The 19,809-nt window shown below is 45.9% G+C and overlaps 1 protein-coding gene across 1 annotated transcript in view; it reads left to right on the forward strand.

Moving 5' to 3' along the window:
- CKAP5 (cytoskeleton associated protein 5) overlaps positions 1-19,809 on the forward strand; it is a 98,581-nt gene that overhangs the window by 62,015 nt on the left and 16,757 nt on the right. Inside the window, exons 21-32 of the mRNA XM_065402314.1 lie at positions 2,028-2,167; positions 2,379-2,553; positions 3,158-3,271; positions 5,253-5,381; positions 6,039-6,233; positions 6,598-6,733; positions 9,002-9,090; positions 10,319-10,444; positions 11,249-11,398; positions 11,939-12,142; positions 12,404-12,539; positions 13,610-13,803. Coding sequence (XP_065258386.1) covers positions 2,028-2,167; positions 2,379-2,553; positions 3,158-3,271; positions 5,253-5,381; positions 6,039-6,233; positions 6,598-6,733; positions 9,002-9,090; positions 10,319-10,444; positions 11,249-11,398; positions 11,939-12,142; positions 12,404-12,539; positions 13,610-13,803 — 1,788 coding nt within the window. The remainder of the gene's footprint in view (positions 1-2,027; positions 2,168-2,378; positions 2,554-3,157; positions 3,272-5,252; positions 5,382-6,038; positions 6,234-6,597; positions 6,734-9,001; positions 9,091-10,318; positions 10,445-11,248; positions 11,399-11,938; positions 12,143-12,403; positions 12,540-13,609; positions 13,804-19,809) is intronic.

Here is a 19,809-nt window from a genome sequence, read left to right on the forward strand (position 1 = left end):
TTTGGTTCTCAGTGACATCTTTGCTCAGTGGGGAGTGCCAGCTTGGGACCATTTTGCCTCACAGGTGAACAAGAAGCATCCTTAGTACTGCTCTAGAGCAGCCCTGGGCAAATACTTATTGGAAGATGCCCTCCTGCTTGTTGTGGAAGGGTTGCCTGGGGAATGCATTCCCTTCAATTCCTTTAATACCACAGTTTAATGGAAGATCTGTTGAGACACACCCAACTGGCCAAGACAGTTCTGATTCACTGATCTGTTGAAGCTATCAGTGCAACCACCCATGAACATCCCCATGTCACCAGACTTTCTAACGCAGCACTGCGGCAAGGTCACATGTCCCAGTCCGGGACCGCTGCAGCTCAGAGCCTGGCATTTGGATGCAAGTCAGATATAGAACACGTTCCTAGAGGGTGCAGTCCATACTTAACCAAAGTAGGAAAAGATTCTATAAGAAGCTGTTGTTCAGCTAAATGGAAGCGTTCCTCCGCTTGAGCTCATCAACGCAATTTGTCTCCAGACTCCACCAGAGTCACTGATATGTTAGAGTGGCTACTTATGGATAAGTTTTCGGATCTTGCATTCAGGTCCCTGCGGGTGCATTTAGCAGCCATCCATGCTTTCCATCCTCCAGGGATAACCCTATGATCTTCACACATCCTATCGCAACTGTTTTTTTGTTTTTGTTTTTAAAGGGGATTCTCTGATCCTCCTCCAGTGGTGAAATTCACACCTCAGTGAGACCTCATTTTTGTTCTATAGTCTCTCACTAAGACTCCCTTTGAGCTGCTGGTCACATGCTCTGCGAACCATCTGTCCATGAAGGTGGTCTTTTTGAATAGCTATGTCAGCCAGAAGAGTCAGTGAACTGGGAGCACTTGTGGTGGGTCCACCATATGCTACCTTCTATAAAGAAAAGGTCTTGCTACTCCCCAACTCCAGATTCATACCCACCGTAGTTTTTCATGTGGGTCAGGTCATCCACTTACCTCTATTCTCCTCCTTCCCCCTTCCTCTCCCCCCCCCCCAAAAAAAAAGAAAAAAAAGAAAAACCAAAACTACATGTCTGGGAAGAGGCGAGAAGACTGCATCCTGTGGCTATCCAGAGGGCTTTGTCCTTTTATCTGCAAAGGTTAGGTGTCTTTCTCATGTCCTTTGTTCTATTTGTTTGCATAGTAGAGCCATCGAGAGGTCAACCTACATTGGTGCAGAGACTTTTGAAATGGATCTCTGGTTATATTACTCTTTGTTACCATCTAGCTGGCATCTTCTCCCTCCTGCTCCCAGAAAGGGTAAAGGCTCATTCCATCAGGGGGCAACCTACCTCAGCTGTATCTCTGAGAGATGTACCCATACTAGAGCTATTTAGGGCAGCTACTTGAAGCTCTCTGCATACCTTCACCAGATGTTACGCTCTGGTACAATTGTGAACTGTCGATACAGCAGGACTAAAGTCAGTTACCACTTCAGTATGCTCGCATCCACCCCGTGTTTGACTACTGCTTGTTAATCTCCCACCTGTGGAATACACAAAGATTATCATTCAAAGAAATGGAGGTTACTCACCTGTAACTGGACTTTCTTTGAGATGTGTGGTCCCTATCTGTGTTCCACTACCTGCCCTCTGTCCCCTCTGCGGCGGATTCGTTACACTGCGGTAAGAATGGAAAACTAGAGAGGCATCAGCCTGCACTGCCCTTTATGCCCTTGGTTTGGAGCCTGAGGAGAGCTACGGCACGTGTGCAGGCCAATGGACACTGCTTGCAAGAAGTTCCAGACTCAGGCATACAGTGCACATGCATATCCCATGTGTGGAATACAGATAGGGACCCCACACCTTGAAGAACCTCCAGTTACAGGTAAGTAACATCCATTTCTGGTTTTATGATGAATTTCAGAAGCTTTTTGGAGCAACGCTGTATGTTGAAAAGACATTGCTCTGGGCCACATGACTGAGATATGGAGGTGTGTGAACAGCCCCAAATGTAGGATTCTTAAACATCTAACTTGTATGTGTGCCATGTTTGCAGATGCAAGGGCAGACTGCACCTGCTCCAACTCGAGGCACTTCCAGACACAGCGGTGGCAGCGGGGATGATGGTGAGGAAAGAGATGAGCAAGAGGATATAGGGAATGATGTTGTGGATCTTCTGCCAAGAACAGAGATCAGGTGGGTTTAGAGTCAACAAACTAAGGACTGACTCTTTGCTGCTGCATATTCTAAAATGAGCAACTTTGTATCCAAGTCCTTTTCTCTGTTTTGGTTCACTATATCCTTTGAAGGGCATTCACAGAGGAGTGTCTGGTTCATATGTTGTGCTGCTATAATACAAAATGGTACTGGATGTCAGGGATTGGTTTTTTGTTCGTTTTTTCTACAGTGATAAGATCACAGCTGAATTGGTGTCTAAGATCGGGGACAAAAACTGGAAGATCCGAAAGGAGGGTCTGGATGAAGTCACGAGCATCATTAATGATGCCAAATTTATACAGCCAAATATAGGAGAACTTTCAGCTGCCTTGAAGTGTCGTCTCAATGACTCCAATAAAATCTTGGTATGCTACTAAAAATCCTAATGTCTGAAGCAAATTCCTGTTGCAGTCACTTCAGATTATTATTCAGCCTGTTTCAGTTCCTTCATGGGTTGAATGGGGCTTGAAAAGTAGATTAGTGTTTCATCCATGAAAGAAACTTTTTTTACTGAAGTCTGTATAATAGAGCATTAAAATAGACATCTGGTCAGTTAATGAAGTGGGTGGTTCCAGGGCCTCTGTCTGCCACTTTCCTCATTGCTGTGTAAAAGACCCCACAAACTGGAAGGATGATCTAAATAAGCCAATTTTATGTTCAATAATTCATAATAATATATGCAACACCAGGAGATTAAGTCACTTCTGCCTGAAAATGGTTTTTAAATTGGTGTCCCTTTAAATCTACATGAAATATAGCAATAACTTCACCTATGCATGGCATAAGCTATCTCTTGCTATCAAATAGAAGTAAATGCAGTAATAGGCATGTTCTCACAGCCCTTCAAGAGACAGTCTAGATAAGCCATAATAGCAACATGATGTTGCTACTCAGTTCGTTTGTAGTGGGGGCCTGGAGCACAGAACACCTAATAACTAGTTCATTAAAACACTTTTCTTTCTCATCCAGGTTCAACAAACACTGAGCATCCTCCAGCAGTTAGCCATGGCAATGGGCCCAAACATTAAGCAACATGTGAAAAACCTGGGCATTCCTATCATCACAGTTCTTGGGGACAGTAAGGTAGGCAATCAAGTCTTGTATTTTCCTTTAGGAATAAAGGCTCATCCTCTGTATACTTCCCGATACACTGGGAGCAATCTTCAGTGTTTGACTTAAACTAGCCTAGATGTTCAGAGGCAGGTGAGCGTTCAGACTAGTTTCAGAAGCTTTCTGAATGCTACTCAGAGCTCTGTCTTCCAAATTACTGCAGATTTACTATCCGCAGATATTAATACTGTCTGTGCTATGGTTAAGCTGGTGGCTTTCTTGTTCAATGTCCATGATGTACAATACAGCCCGTTTATGCACAGTGTCCAGCTCTTTATCTTAAACTGATTTTTAATAAACTCTGCTTCTCAATGTAGAAGATACAGCCCAGGTTAGCAGTACTAGGGCAGCAAGTTGGTTTGCTGTACAGGGATCAGTACCAGGCCTAGCTCTCTGGGTAGAGTGAGCACTTATGCTACTCCAGTGACTATCCCCAGGTGATGTGTAGCTTTCTGTCCAGTATTTAGCTGTGAAGAATCCTGCTGACATGGGCCCTCTCAGAACGTTTGTCTGAAAATAAGGTATCTTGGAGGTCCTAAACATGATTCTGTTGGAGGAATATCGTAAAGGAGATTTTCATTTTTTTGTTGGGTTGGAGTTTATTTTTGACATGGCTGTGTTTTAAATTCTATTTTGCTTAGTGTGATAGGTGCATTGAATAGATTGAAGTAAATAAGATCTAAGTAGTCAGAACTTAATAGAGATGTCATATTGCCTATAAAACTCTATTCCATGTAGTCTGGCATCCTTGAACAGGGGTGTAAATTAGCTGCTTCAGAGCAAGCTGTTGCCTTTCCCTTTTTAGGTGTCACTGGGAAGTATCGGGTCATGCTGTGAGTGTGTAGGAGTAAGAGAGAGCATTCTCCTTGACCTCAGCCGATGATCAGTTCAGGCCCTGAAGTAGAAGTACCTAGGTTTTGGCAGTTCATAGAAATGTAGGGCTGGAAGGGACCTCTGGAGGTCCTCTAGTCCAGCCCCCTGTGCTGAGGCAGGACCAAGTAAACTTAGACCATTCCTGTCAGGTATTTGTATAACCTGTTCTTAAAAGCCTCCAATTATTGTGATTCCGCTACCTCCCTTGGAAGTCTAGTCCAGTGCTTAACTATCCTCATAGGAAAATCTTTCTAAGTATTCCTTGCTGCAGATGAAGTCCATTACTACTTTCCACCTTCAGTGGACATGGAGAACAATTGATCATTGTCCTCTTTATAACAACCCTTAATATATTTGAAGACAAGTCATTGGGTACCCTCTGAGTCCTCTTTTCTCAAAACTAAATATACCAAGTGTTTTAACCTTTCCTTTATAGGTTAGGTTTTCTTAATTTTTGTTGCTGTCCTCTCTCCAGTTTGTCCATATCTTTCTTAGTGTGCCACCCAGAATTGGACACAGTGCTCCAGCTGAGGCTTCACCAGTGCTGAGTAGAACGGGACAGTTACCTCCCATGTCACTCCTTTTAATACACCCCAGAATACTAGCCTTTTTTTTCATAACTGCATCACATTGTTGGCTCATTCAATTTGTGATGCACAATAAACTGGGTTACTGAAAAGTAGCTGGAGGTATCTCCTAATCCTGCCTGGATTCATAAACATGCTAAACCTGTTTTAACCTTCATGTAAGTAATTAACTTCATTCTTTAGCCCTCTTGTGAGTTGTGGATTTGAGATTATCCTTTCATTAGGGAGGGGCAGCCGACAAAATTCTTTCAAAGATGCTCCCATTCCTTTTCTATGTCAGGCTTTACCTAAACTTGTCTGCTGACTAGTGTATTATGCCTACTTTTCAGAGACTTCTCTGTCTGATAGAATGTGTTGCATTTTGTGATGCTGGGACTTGGGTTTCCCAGCAGTGAACAAAAATGTGAGTTCTTGAGTCCTTGGTGCAGGATGATTTAATCTTTGATGGAAAGGGTGATCTCAGAACCTCCCCAGTTTTTGTCTTCTTGCTACAGAACAATGTACGTGCTGCTGCCCTGGCTACTGTGAATGCCTGGACAGAACAGACTGGCATGAAAGAATGGTTGGAAGGAGAGGACCTGTCTGAGGAGCTCAAAAAAGAAAACCCTTTCTTAAGACAAGAGGTAAAGATTGGTACTGTGTACATGAGTTTGTTCCTTGTACCTTTTGAATTGCTGCTTAGCCATAGTTTGAGCACAACTATAGAAATAAAGGGGTGAGGCTAGTGTAGACTGCAGTAACTGAGCACTGTATCATGAGGGTAAGAAATGTGTAATTCAGTTTGTATACTGACTTGTAACAGTAAAATTTAACAAGGATGGTATTGAGTTACACTCACTGGTGGTGCTGAAATTCAAACTTCAGTGTTGCTCAAATTAAATAAAGGTGCTGTTTCCCTCAAATGAGTCTTCCTTTATGCACAGGTTCTTAAGAGCAGAGCTGAGGTTTTGGGATGTTGCAACTCACTGACCAAGAGTAATGCACAACTCTGAAATGCTGCCCTCATCTTTAACTTGGAATAGTAGCCATAATGGAGCCTGGCCACTTGAATCAAATTACTTGTATATTGGGATCTGTAGTCTCAGTGGGCTGCACTTTAGTGTTGAAGATCAGGATGGTTGCAAATGGTGAATATCTGAGCTGAGTTTTGGTCCCCTCAACTAATTCACACAACTAATTCTGTTCTTAAGACTGCTGGTGACTCCTTACCACAATGCATATTTCAGACATCAGTTATCATATTCTGAAGGGCAAAGCTAACCTGTGCTATCTCCTTCCAGCTTCTGGGCTGGTTGGCTGACAAGCTGCCTACCCTCCGTTCTGTTCCTTCTGACTTGCTTTTGTGTGTGCCTCACCTGTACTCCTGCCTGGAGGATCGAAATGGAGACGTGCGTAAAAAAGCACAGGATGCCTTGCCATTCTTTATGATGCATCTCGGTTTTGAGAAGATGGCCAAAGCTACTGGCAAGCTGAAGGTATTGTTAGACTCTTACCTGAGGAAGAAGGCAGCGTATGAATGAGCTTGGGTGAAAGTGGGTGTAATGTCTATGGCAAATGTCTGACTCTTACTAGAAAGTGATCTTGTGAATGTTGTTTTGAGCCATTTAAACTCTCAGGAATCACTGCTGACTTCAGGTGTGAAATACTTGATCTTCAATGGGTGTGGTTGAAAGTAGTTACATGTTAACTACATTACGACTTCAAATTCCCAAAGCACTGTCCCTTCGGCTAAACTACCTTCCATTTAGCCTCTTGCACACTGCACTTTTAAACTGCAGCCGTTTATCCCATGTTCATAGACTATGGCATATCTTTCTGTATGTGCATCTTTCTCTCTAGCCAACTTCCAAAGATCAGGTACTGGCCATGCTCGAAAAAGCCAAAGCCATCATGCCAGCCAAACCTGCTGCTCCTGTTAAGGCATCTTCCAGAGTGGTAGGAGGAGCAGCTCCAGCCAAATTCCAGACTGCATCAGGTAATCTATCTCGTAATGCTGGGAAATGTATGGGAAATAATTTCCTCAGAATAGAGTAATTTGAAGGGAAACACTAAATTTCAATGTTCAGTTATGCTAGCATGAAAAGCGTCTGTGTCTGTGTCTGTGTAAGACACAGACCCTTTGGGGAAGGCCTTGTTTACAGAAGCAGGGTATAGAGCAGGGGTCAGCAACCTTTCAGAAGTGGTGTGCCGAGTCTTCATTTATTCACTCTAATTTAAGGTTTCGCGTGCCAGTAATACATTTTAACCTTTTTAGAAGGTCTCTTTCTATAAGTCTATAATATATAACTAAACTATTGTTGTATGTAAAGTAAATAAGGTTTTTAAAATGTTTAAGAAACTTGATTTAAAATTAAATTAAAATGCAGAGCCCCCTGGACCGGTGGCCAGGACCTGGGCAGTGTGAGTGCCACTGAAAATCAGCTCGCGTGTCGCAGGTTGCCTACCCCTGGTATAGAGAATAAGAACCACTCTGTAATGTCCCCTGTCAAGATAGTAGGTTGAATGTCTGTGGAAGATAAGTTTCATTTGTGTGCGGATGGGTTTCATTGGAATATAGAGGCAAGCCAGTTAATCACAGGGTCTTGGTGTGGTACTGGTAAATCACAGGGACGTCAAGTCATTAAGATTTACTACTGTGGAGTTAGTCACTCCATAGTCTGAAAAGCTTTTAAGGACTACTTATAGAAACCCACCTCTGGGGGCTGGAGCTGCAGGTTCCCAGGGTTTTGGTGTCTCTAGCTTAATATGCAAATATTCTTATATGTGGAGAATCTCTCTGGTCTGTAGAACATAACTGTTGGATTAATCAGGAGCAGAGAGTCAAAGTTCTTTGTGCTTGAAAAGTTGCCGTATGTCAGCCTCGAAAGGGTGCCGCAGTCCTCCTCTGGTGCCTCTGTTGTGGCACTCTGAGCAGCTTTGCTCTGAGCTCTTTGGGGAGGCTGCAGACTGTTGGCTTTTCTTGATGTGTTGTCTGTTTGTGTGTGTTTCCCCCTCCCACCAGCCTTTGCTCCTCCTCCTCCTTGGCACTTCCAAACTAAGGTAGAGGAGAAGTTATGCAGTGTCAGTTTTGAGAACTGTTGTGAACCAGCAATGGTAACCTCTGACAGTGGTGGACTGGCTTCGTCCTGCCCTCTTGTCCCATTCTTCTAGCACCAACTTGGGAAGTCACTCACGCTGAGTGGTTAGGTTTATGCCTGCCCCTCTCTTGGGCAGTGGTTTTCAAACTTTCTTTTTTTGGCGACCCAGTTGAAAAAAATTGTTGATGCCGCGACCCAACAGAGCTGGGGATGAGGGGTTTGGGGTGTGGGCTGGGGTAGAGGGTTGGGGTGCAGGCTCTGGAGTGGGGACAGGGATGAGGGATTTGGGGTGCAGGAGGGGCCCTGGGTTTTGGGTACGGGGTTGGGACGTGGGCTTACCTCGGGCAGCGACGCAGCAGGGGTGCTAAGGCAGGCTTCCTGCTTGTCCTGGCACCGCGGACCGCACTGCGCCCCAGAAGCAGCCAGCAACAGGTCCAGCTCCTAGGTGGAGGCTCACAAGTGACTCTGCGCGGCTCTTGCCCGCAGGCACCCTCCCCCCCAGCTCCCATTGGCCGGTTCTCGGACAATGGGAGTGCGGAACCAGTGCTCGGGGTGAGGGCAGCACGCGGAGCCCCGTGGCTGCCCCGCCTGCCTAGGAGCTGGACCTGCTGGCCACTTCCAGGGTGCAGTGCGGTGTCAGAACAGGTAGGGATTAGCTGGGCAGCACTGCCGATGGGACTTTTAACGGCCCGGTCGGCGGTGCTGACCAGAGCTGCCGCGACTAGTACTGGGTCTCGACCCGCAGTTTGAAAACCACTGCTCTAGAGTGCCTGCGTGGCAAAGCTGTTGAGGGACCTGAGCCTACTTTTCAGCAGCCCCACATAAACCGTAAAGAACAATCCCTGTTAAGCTTGCCATCTAAGACCAGAAACATACTAAGATTGAGGAAAGAGGAAGATTAAAATGTGCAAATTTTTATATACATTTAGATACGAGGGTTAGTTTCTTGGTGTTGATGTAGTCTGTAAATACCTGACTGTTAGCACAGTCAGCTTCCTTTGTGCAGCTGAAACCCCTGCCTCTCCTTGTGATTAAGGGTTTTGTTGTCATTATGAGCAGCATCCCTTCTCTGCAGTGAGACTGAAGAACAGGGCTGGACTGAATGTGCTGTTCGTGAATGGACTCATTTTTGCAAAATATGTTTGAAATAATCTCTTGTTTCCAAGCACCTGCTGAAGATTCAGGGTCCAGCACCATGGAGCCCAAGCCTGACCCCAAAAAGGCCAAAGCAGGAGGAGCTGCCTCTAAAGCTAAGGTACAGTGATGCCATCATGCAAGACTAATGAGCTGGGTTCCAGTTGGGGAGTGTAATAGCTTGTTAATGGAGCCCTTGATGCTTTTACAGAGGTGGTCTGTGCAAGCCTATGAGAGTATCCAGTCTAAGTGAAAAATGCCCTTCATATCTGTTGTGCTGCTATCATTGTTTTTGCCCAGGCCTACTTAATAGGCTTGCCACAGTCTGAAATTCAGATCACTGGGTCTTTAACTTCCCTTACTATAAACCTCCTTGGCTTTTTATCGAATATGGTCTGTATTTAAAATGTATCTTGATAAACTCAATCTTGTATTCAGTTCGAATATTATAAAATCTAGTTTTGAACAGTAATTCTGAATCCACATGACAGAGAAATTCCCGTCTTTAGTCCACTGCATCCAAGGGTATATCTCTCAGCACAGTGCACAAAGGAGATGCTTAAGGATGCAATGGTAGCTACAGCTGGCTGTACCTGAACTGTAGAGTTTAAGTTGTACTCCCATTAGTGTCTGTTTTTTATATTCTGTTACTTTGCTATTGAACTTACCAGATAAGTGGGGCAGAAACTTCACAAGTGCTGCTCCATGTGTTGGGTGCCACTGCAACTATAGCAGTCCACCCTGCCACAGATTTGGAACAGGAAAACATCAGAGGTTAAGGTGTCTTTGTAAACCAGCCTGCAGCCACTGAATTCCTTCATCTAAACTCTTTCAAATAAACTAGAATTAACGCTGTTGAGTGCACAGCAGGTTTGGGGGCTTCAGGGTCTAAAGGGAGTGATTTAGAGGTACATGTTGAGTTGTCTAACGACCAAGCCTTTTCTGTGGCCTATTGCAGCAGTCTGATGGTAATAACAGTATGTCCAAGGACAATCCCAGCCTGCCCAAGGCTAATACAAGCCTCACCAAAGGCAATACCAGTCTGACAAAGAACAAACCCATCAAACAGGTACCAACTTAGGGTTTAGACACCCGTAGGTGGCTGGTGCACTGGCCAAGTCTGAAGTGTCCTATCTCACAAAAGGCTATTGCACACTTTGCTGTGGGTTTTGCTTCCACACCACCAGAGCATGTACCTGAGGATTCTAACCACTGTTGCCAGCTTCTACCTGCATCTCATACACTTGGCCAGCATGAGGTCAAGGGTTGGTGTCTGGCATCACTTGGAATGAAGGGTTGTATATAGGTTTTGCAGTGCTTTCTGCTCAGTACCACTTTTGCTTTTTCAGGGTGCACAAGGGAAGAAGGTACCAAGTAAGCCCAACCTGAAGGAAGATGATGACAAATCAGGTCCTATTTTTATCATTGTCCCAAATGGGAAAGAGCAAAGAATGAAAGATGAGAAAGGATTGAAGGTGAGACGGATCTTAAGAGCATACTCAATTTTCAGAAGTTTAGGCACTAAAGGAAGTACATTGTATTACCTGTGAGCTTAGTGTTGCACCTTGTGTAGCATGGGAATCCAGTCTTCATTTCATGTCTTGATACTTCAAAGCAAAGGACCATTTCTTATAGGCTGTTTACAAGGTCTTCAGTCTCCATAGCATGTGTAAGAAAGCAAAAATTGTCTCCTAAGAGAAGTGGCAGAAGCCTCATTGCTTTAAGTCACTCTTAAAACTAGATTGGACCAAACAATAGAAAAAGTATAATACGTAGCAAGCCTGGCCAAGCTCTAGGGGATGGACAAGGTGACCTAATAGGCCTCTTCCATCTCTAAGTACTAGAATTCTGAGAGACTCCATAGGTTTTTTTATTCTAACAAGCACCTGTTGTCAAGCTTGGCTCTCATAACAAATCTTAATTTGTAGGCTCCTCTTACTTTGAAACCTACTCTTTTTCGGTTATCTGATAATGGTTGGACCTCCAGTTGGTTAAATGGGCACATATCTGTAGACACGGTTTAAAGATGAGGTGTTTGGCTTAGATATGACCTGTGTTAACACTAGCATACTAGCAAGTACACTGAAGTGTTGCTGCTTCCATTCTTATGGATGCAGAACGCTAAAACTGTGCATTTTTTGGTTGCAGGAGGGAGTTTGCTATTCTCTGAGCCCGTTCTATTAGTTGTGCACTGTGGCTCTTGGGTATCAGCTCAGTAACAAGCAGTATATTGCTGGCCTTGAGTTATGAGAGTTCTGTTTTTGTTTCTTGTTTTGAAGGTGCTGAAATGGAACTTCACTACTCCCCGTGATGAATATATCGAGCAGCTAAAGACTCAGATGTCCAGCTGTGTTGCCAGATGGGTACAAGATGAGATGTTTCATACAGACTTTCAGCACCACAACAAGGCACTGGCTGCGATGGTAGAGGTGAGTTAGGGACCTATGGCAGACAACAATGGAACGTGGGATGTCCTTTGCCACGTCCACATACTGCAGCAGTGAAATATCAAGTTAGGAGTTCTTCCTAAGTGGGCAGTAGGTTAGGAGACTTCATGGTACTAGCTTGGGCACACAATTCTCAAGTTATAGGCCTAAATGAGCACTTTCAGAGGGACAATACAATTAGTATTAATCTCTTTTGCTGAGGGGGGGGAAGCTTTGTTTACTCAACTTTGGCTACTGCTCTGAATTTTATTAGTGAAATCTAGTAGTAGGTGCCAGCTGCTACCATGCAATATGGGACAGTTGCTTGGTGTGTAATAGTTGAGGGGTCTCACTAAGGCTTAAAACCCAAGAATCTTTTATGAATCTACAACAGGAAGCCACCACCTATAAATAAATGCATTTTACTGGAACAGACATGGCTTTTGATTTATACTTTGCCCTTCCTCACTTTTCTTTCCATGGACTATACCATTTATGTATTTGATCCTGCACAACCTGATGGTTTTTTCCCTTCATCTCAAGCACTTGGAGAGCGAAAAAGATGGAGTCATCAGCTGCCTGGATCTGATCTTGAAATGGCTCACCCTACGGTTCTTTGATACCAACACAAGTGTTCTGATGAAGGCCCTTGAATACCTTAAATTGCTTTTCACCTTGCTGAGCCAGGAGGAGTATCATCTTACTGAGAACGAGGCATCCTCTTTCATCCCATATCTTATCCTGAAGGTACCAAATACTGAGGGAAATTAGGATAATGACTTGCCCCTGGACACTACCAGGGCACCAGCTAATGCTGTAGTTATTCTGTTCTGTACTGCTTTGCTGCAGTTATCTTTGAATAGCATGGGTGGGTGGTGTGTTTGGGTTTTTTGAGTGTAAGCCTGGTATCATGCAGACTAACTGGCAAAGTATGCTGCTGGTGCAGAGTATTTAAAAGTGTCTGTCCTGGTTTCTTTTCTTTCTCTGATCATCTCCCCCACCCCCCAGGTTGGGGAACCAAAAGATGTTGTCCGCAAGGATGTGCGTGCCATTCTGAATAGGATGTGCTTAATCTATCCAGCCAGCAAGATGTTCACCTTCATCATGGAGGGGACAAAGTCGAAAAACTCCAAACAGCGGGCAGGTAGGAAATAGCACTGTTGGCTGGAGAACTTTGGTGTACCATTGTACACACCCCAAACTCATTTCAGAATGCAATGTGGATCAGGATATGCTGGCCATAACATTTTCTGAAAACTGAGTTTTGCCTATCTGATATTTTCCCCAAATGCATAATAACTTTGGTGACAAGGAGAAGATTGTAAAGAAGAAATATCAAGCCTCCTTGTCATCTCTCGCATGCATGCATGCAAGCTCTCTGCCTGAGCCACAAACATTATGCCTCAAGCAGCTTTCCAGTCATCTGAGAGGGGCCTGCTCTGGAATAAGAGTGATTAGGCAGAAAGTGTTAGAAGTCAGTTTTGTCTAACCCAACATCACACACGCACAAATGGTTAAGCTGTCCAACTCTCATTGATTTACCCACCTCCCACCCGCCAGTTGTACTATTCCTGTCCTGATGTATGGAAGAAGGCTCAGTTGTTTTCCATAATACTGCAGAACTCCCTCAATTCAACCCCTCCCTCACCCCAGAACCATGCATTGGATTTGAAGCTTCACTTAAAGATTTTTAGCTCTATGGTAGTGAAGAGAATTTTCAGAATATAACTGATGCAAGGTTGCGTTCCAGAATCTGCCAACAGCCTGAAACAGCTGTGTGAACTGTTCCTATTTATCTATGGGGGATTAACTAATCATTACATTATAGTTAAATGTTGGCATGAATTATTTCACTGCTGCTCATTTTAGCAACACTAAAATTTTCTAAATTTTAGAAACACTAAGCTAATGTGCTTATGGATGGCAATATTTGGGTGGGGGACTGTGGGGCAACTGACTTCTGTCAAGGGTTGCTGGATGGCAAATTTAAAAATTCAAGCCCCCTTCAAAACTAAATCGCCTCTAACCCTGCTCACAAAGTGAAGGGAGTTTGCAGTTTGTCACCAAATTGAGCAATAGAATGCCACAGACATCAGAGGCATTACCACAGAATATAGATTCAGGTAACTGCAGAGTATATTGGAGTGGGACACTTGTCTATTTAACAATCTTGGTTGAGGCTCAGTTAAAAAATCAGTGTTTCTGATCCTGTAGAGTGCCTGGAAGAGCTGGGGTGTCTTGTTGAGTCATACGGCATGAATGTGTGCCAGCCAACTCCTGGCAAAGCGTTAAAGGAGATGGCAATTCACATTGGCGACCGAGACAACACTGTCCGCAATGCTGCACTCAACACCATCGTGACTGTCTACAATGTGCATGGGGACCAGGTGTTCAAGCTGATTGGAAATGTGAGTAATTGGAAATGGGAGGAGGTAGCCTGAACCAGGTTTTAATCTTGTGTAAAGGAATCATTCACACTGAAGTGGTAATGATCAATCATGGCACATCCTGCTGCTGACAGTGGGATAGATGCCAAGAGCTCTACTTATGGTGTCAAAGTTAATTTACCATGACACATCCTTTAAAAGTTAATTGGTTAATTCCAGATTATAGGACCTTTAATCTCCAGTAACCATAGGTGACAAACTAGAATACTGAAGGAATAAGTAAATGCCGACTGTGATCCCTTCATAGGGGACTGTATTGTTTGTAAATAGTGACTTCCTTTAGAATGATGTGATGCCTCTGGTGATTTCGGAGGAACCTTGGATGAAGTTCTAAACCAGGGGTGGTCAAACTACGGCCCACGGGCCGGATCCGGCCTGGGGGATTGCCAGCCCCATGGCACAGTGGAACTAAGGCAGGCTCCCTGCTTGCCCCGGCCCCGCGCCGCTCTCAAAAGCGGCCGACACCATGTCCCTGTGGCCCCTGGGGGAGTGGGGACTGAGGACTCCGTGCACTGCCCTCCCGCAGGCACTGCCCCCTCCCGCAGCTCCCATTGGCCAGGAATGGGGAACTGTGGGAGCTTTTGGGGAGGTACCCGCAGGCGAGGCATGCGGAGCCCTCTGCCCTCCCTCCCCCAGGGGCCGCAGGGATGTGGTGCCAGCCACTTCTGGGTGTGGCGCGGGGCCAGGCAGGGAGCCTGCCTTAGCCCCGCTGCGCACTACTGCTATAAACCCTTTTGTGTATTCCAAACGAGGCATAAAACCAGCTATAGCAATTCTTGTCTTGCTGGCTTGTTTCTTTGAAATAGGAATTCATTTAATCTAACCTTCCACTCCAGCACTGCTATTTATATGCTGATGTAAGACTCCTTCAATTTCCCTTGGCTCCTTTCATCTGTACTAACTCATTCAACTGATTTAATACTTTGGACAGTGTGTTTGGTTGGCATCGCTTGCTCTTTCAGCAAGTATAGCCTCTCATAGCTGTGTCAGTGCACCTTGTCCTGACTTGCATCATATGTTGCAAGGAATGGGTGGCAAGAGACCAGTCTCTCTCGATGATTCAAGCTATTGTAACCATGTAATAAAACTATAATTTAAAACAACCATTATACAAATTCCAATGTAACGAATGTAGGATGAAATTTTGAAATTCTCTCTCTAGTGGAGAGAACAGCAGATGGGGACTTGGAAAACCTCAGCTCTATTCCCAGCTCTGCCTCTGGCCTCCTGGGTAACTTTGGCCAAGTCACTTCACTTTTCTGTGCCTCATTTTCACCATCTGTACAGTGGGAATAATGTTTCCCTCATGGAGATCTGCTGATGAGAAGAACTGTGTAAGAGCTAAGTAGTAGTATTATTACTTGGCCCTAGTAGCAACACAGCTGCGCATCTATATGATAATTACAACTGCCTTGGTGACCACTAACTCCTAAAATTTCTGGGGTTTTTTGTTTAATTAAAAAAACCTAGAAAATTTGCTGACAAAGAACTTTGTCAAAGCAGAGTTACGGTTGCTGTGGTATATCATGCTTTTCCAGAAAGTAGAGTTCAGCAAAACTTGGTCATGTGAAAAACAGGGAATAGTGAAGGTATGTGTTGATACAACCTTAACTCTGCCTCTTCAAGTGATGTCCCAATATGTCCTCAACACGCACGTGTGCTGTATTTAACAGGAGCTAACTACACTTGCCATACACTTGAACCATTAGGGTATGTCTACACTACGGGATTACTCTGAATTTACAGAATTCGATTTTGGGCAACCGATTGTATAAAGTCGAGTGCATGCGGCCACACTAAGCACATTAATTCGGCGGTGTGCGTCCATGTACCAAGGCTAGCGTCGACTTCCGGAGCGTTGCACTGTGGGTAGCTATCCCATAGTTCCCGCAGTCTGCCCCGCCCATTGGAATTCTGGGTTGAGATCCCAATGCCTGATGGAGCAAAAAACATTGTCGCTGGTGGTTCTGGGTACAGCCTCACCCCTCCGTCCGTGAAAGCAACGGCAGACAACTGTTTCGCGCCTTTTTTCCTGGGTGAACTGTGCAGACGCCATACCATAGCATGGAGCCTGCTCAGCTCAAGACAGCAGTCATGAACATTGTAAACACCTCGCACATTATTGTGCAGTTTATGCTGAACCAGAACCTGGAAAACCAGGCGAGGAGGAGGCTGCGACTGCAGCGCGGCGACGAGAGTGATGAGGACATGGACACAGAATTCTCTCAAACCGCGGGCCCCGGCGCTTTGGAAATCATGCTGTTAATGGGGCAGGTTATAGCCGTGGAACGCCGATTGTGGGCCCGGGAAACAAGCACAGACTGGTGGGACCGCATAGTGTTGCAGGTGTGGGACGATTCCCAGTGGCTGCGAAACTTTCGCATGCGGAAAGGCACTTCCATGGAACTTTGTGACTTGCTTTCCCCTGCCCTGAAGCGCCAGAATACCAAGATGAGAGCAGCTCTCACAGTTGAGAAGCGAGTGGCGATAGCCCTGTGGAAGCTTGCAACGGCAGACAGCTACCGGTCAGTCAGGAATCAATTCGGAGTGGGCAAATCTACTGTGGGGGCTGCTGTGATGCAAGTATCCAAAGCAATCACTGAGCTGCTGCTACCAAAGGTAGTGACTCTGGGAAATGTGCAGGTCATAGTGGATGGCTTTGCTGCAATGGGATTCCCTAACTGTGGTGGGGCGATAGATGGAACCCATATCCCTATCTTGGCACCGGAGCACCAGGGTACCCAGTACATAAACCGCAAGGGGTACTTTTCAATAGTGCTGTAAGCACTGGTGGATCACAAGGGACGTTTCACCAACATCAACGTGGGCTGGCCGGGAAGGGTTCATGACGCTCGCGTCTTCAGGAACGCTACTCTGTTTAAACGGCTGCAGCAAGGGATTTACTTCCCAGACCAGAAAATAACTGTTGGGGATGTTGAAATGCCTATAGTTATCCTTGGGGACCCAGCCTACCCCTTAATGCCATGGCTCATGAAGCCATACACAGGCACCCTGGACAGTAGTCAGGAGCTGTTCAGCTACAGGCTGAGCAAGTGCAGAATGGTGGTAGAATGTGCATTTGGACGTTTAAAGGGTCGCTGGCACACGTTACTGACTCGCTCAGACCTCAGCCAAACCAATATTCCCATTGTTATTGCTGCTTGCTGTGTGCTCCACAATCTCTGAGAGAGTAAGGGGGAGACCTTTATGGCGGGGTGGGAGGCTGAGGCAAATCGCCTGGCTGCTGATTACACGCAGCCAGACACCAGGGAGATTAGACGAGCACACCAGGAAGCACTGCACATCAGAGAAGCTTTGAAAACCAGTTTCATGACTGGTCAGGCTACTGTGTGAAAGTCTGTTTGTTTCTCCTTGATGAAAACCCACCCCCTTGATTGACTCATTCTCTGTAAGCAAACCACCCTCCCCCTTCGATCACAGCTTGCTTGCAAAGGAAATAAAGTCACTGTTGTTTAAAAATCATGTATTCTTTATTAATTGATTATAAAAAGAGGGAGAGAACTGACAAGGTAGCCCGGGTGGGGTTTGGGAGAAGGATAGGAGGGAAGGAAAAGGCCACTAAAAAAGTTCAATATAATGTCAGCCTTTTGGTTGGGCTGTCCACTGGGGTGGAGTGGGAGGGTGCACGGAGCCCTCCCCCCCACGTTCTTACATGTCTGGGTGAGGAGGCTATGGAACATGGTGAGGGGGGAGGGCGGTTATACAAGGGCTGCAGCGGCACTCTGTGATCCTGCTGCCGTTCCTGAAGCTCCACCAGACGCCGGAGCATGTCAGTTTGATCACGCAGCAGCCCCAGCGTTGCATCCCGCTACCTCTCATCTCTAACGTCTCTCGTCTCCTCACGTTCATCCCTCATGGCCTCACATTCACTGGCAGCTTTCCTGTACTGGGATAGGGTGACCTTCCACTCATTCAGATGAGCTCTTTCATTGCGGGTCGATTCTATGATTTCAGAGAACATTTCGTCTCGCGTCCTTTATTTCCGCCACCTTATCTGAGATAGCCTTCGGGATGGAGGAGGGAGGCTTGAAAAATTTGCAGCTGCAGGAGGGAGGGAAAAAAGGGAGAGAAGTATTTAAAAAGATACATTTTACAGAACAATGCTTATACTCTTTCACGGTGAACAACACTATTCACATTACATAGCACATGTGATTTCAGTACAAGGTCGCATTTTGCATCTTAATATTGAGTGCCTGCGGCTTTGGTGTTAGAGATCACAGACGCAGGTCCGGGCAACAGAATTCGGCTTGCATGCGGCCATGGTAAGCCATTGTCTTTCGGCTTCTGCAGCCTTAAGAAAAGCAGCGCCCTCCTTTCCCACATACCAAGCAAAGCCCGTTGAGTGCTGCGGTTTTCCTGTTAACGTGCAGCAGCAGAAACCAAACTAACCCCCCCCCCCCCCCATCCAATTCTCTGGGATGATCACTTTACCCCTCCCCCCACCGCGTGGCTGGTATCAGGGAAGATCCCTGCTAGCCAAACGCGAAAAGCTCAGCGCCAATTCTTTCTCTCTTTCCCCCCCCCCCCCCGCCCCCGCTTGGCTAACTGCAGGGAAGGATTTCTTTTCAGCCACAGGCAAACAGCCCAGTAGGAACGGCCACCTCTGTCCCCTTAATTAAATTCCCGTATTTCAACCAGGTTACCATGAGTGATATCACTCTCCTGAGGATAACACAGCGAGATAAAGAATGGATCTTGCTTGAATGCCAGCAAACACCGGGACCATACACTGCCAGGCTTTGTCATGCAATGATACCAGATTACTTCCTACTAGCATGGCATGGTCAAGTGTCCTACCATGGAGGACGGAATAAGGCAGCACTGCCCAGAAGCCTTCTGCAAAGGCTTTTGGAGTACCTCCAGGAGAGCTTCATGGAGATGTCCCTGGAGGATTTCCATTCCATCCCCAGACACGTTAACAGACTTTTCCAGTAGCTGTACTGGCCGCGAATGCATCCCAAGTCCTCAGGGCAAATGAATCATTAAAAAAAGCTTGCTTTTAAACCATGTTTTATATTTACAAAGGTACACTCACCAGAGGTCCGTTCCATGGCTTCATGGTCTGAGATAATGCCTTAGGAGGGTACTTTAGTCAGGCTGAGAAAAAGATCCTGGCTGTTGGGGAGAACGGAGTGCTGTGTGCTATCCGCAAGCTCCTCGTCGTTGTCATCCTCATCATCTTCCCCGTCCGCAGAATCCTCAGGCATGGCTGAGATTATCTCCTCCTCAGAATCCACGGTCAGGGGTGGGGTAGTGGTGGCGGCCCCCCCTAGAATTGCATGCAGCTCAGCGTAGAAGCGGCATGTCTGCGGCTCTGCCCCAGACCTTCCATTTGTTTCTTTGGTTTTCTGGTAGGCTTGTCTGAGCTCCTTAACTTTCATGCGGCACTGTAGTGAGTCCCTATTGTGGCCTCTCTCCATCATACCCTTGGAGATTTTTTCAAATGTTTTGGCATTTCGTCTTTGGGAACGTAGTTCTGCTAGCACGGAATCCTCTCCCCGTATAGCGATCAGATCCAGTACCTCCCGTACGGTCCATGCTGGTGCTCTTTTTCGATTCTCGGACTGCATGGTTACCTGTGCTGATGAGCTCTGCGTGGTCACCTGTGCTCTCCACGCTGGGCAAACAGGAAATGAAATTCAAAAGTTCGCGGGGCTTTTCCTGTCCACCTGGCCAGTGCATCAGAGTTCAGATTGCTGTCCAGAGCGGTCACAGTGGTGCACTGTGGGATAGCTCCCGGACGCCAATACCATCGAATTGCGGCCACACTAACCCTAATTCGAAATGGCAATACCGATTTCAGCGCTACTCCCCTCGTCGGGGAGGAGTTCAGAAATCAATTTTAAAAGCCCTTTATTTCGAAGTAAATGGCTTCGTTGGGTGGACGGGTGCAAGGTTAATTCGATTTAACGCTGCTAAATTCGAACTAAACTCATAGTGTAG

This window comes from Emys orbicularis, chromosome 4 (genome assembly GCF_028017835.1).
Source record: "Emys orbicularis isolate rEmyOrb1 chromosome 4, rEmyOrb1.hap1, whole genome shotgun sequence".
In the NCBI taxonomy this organism is placed as follows: domain Eukaryota; kingdom Metazoa; phylum Chordata; order Testudines; family Emydidae; genus Emys; species Emys orbicularis.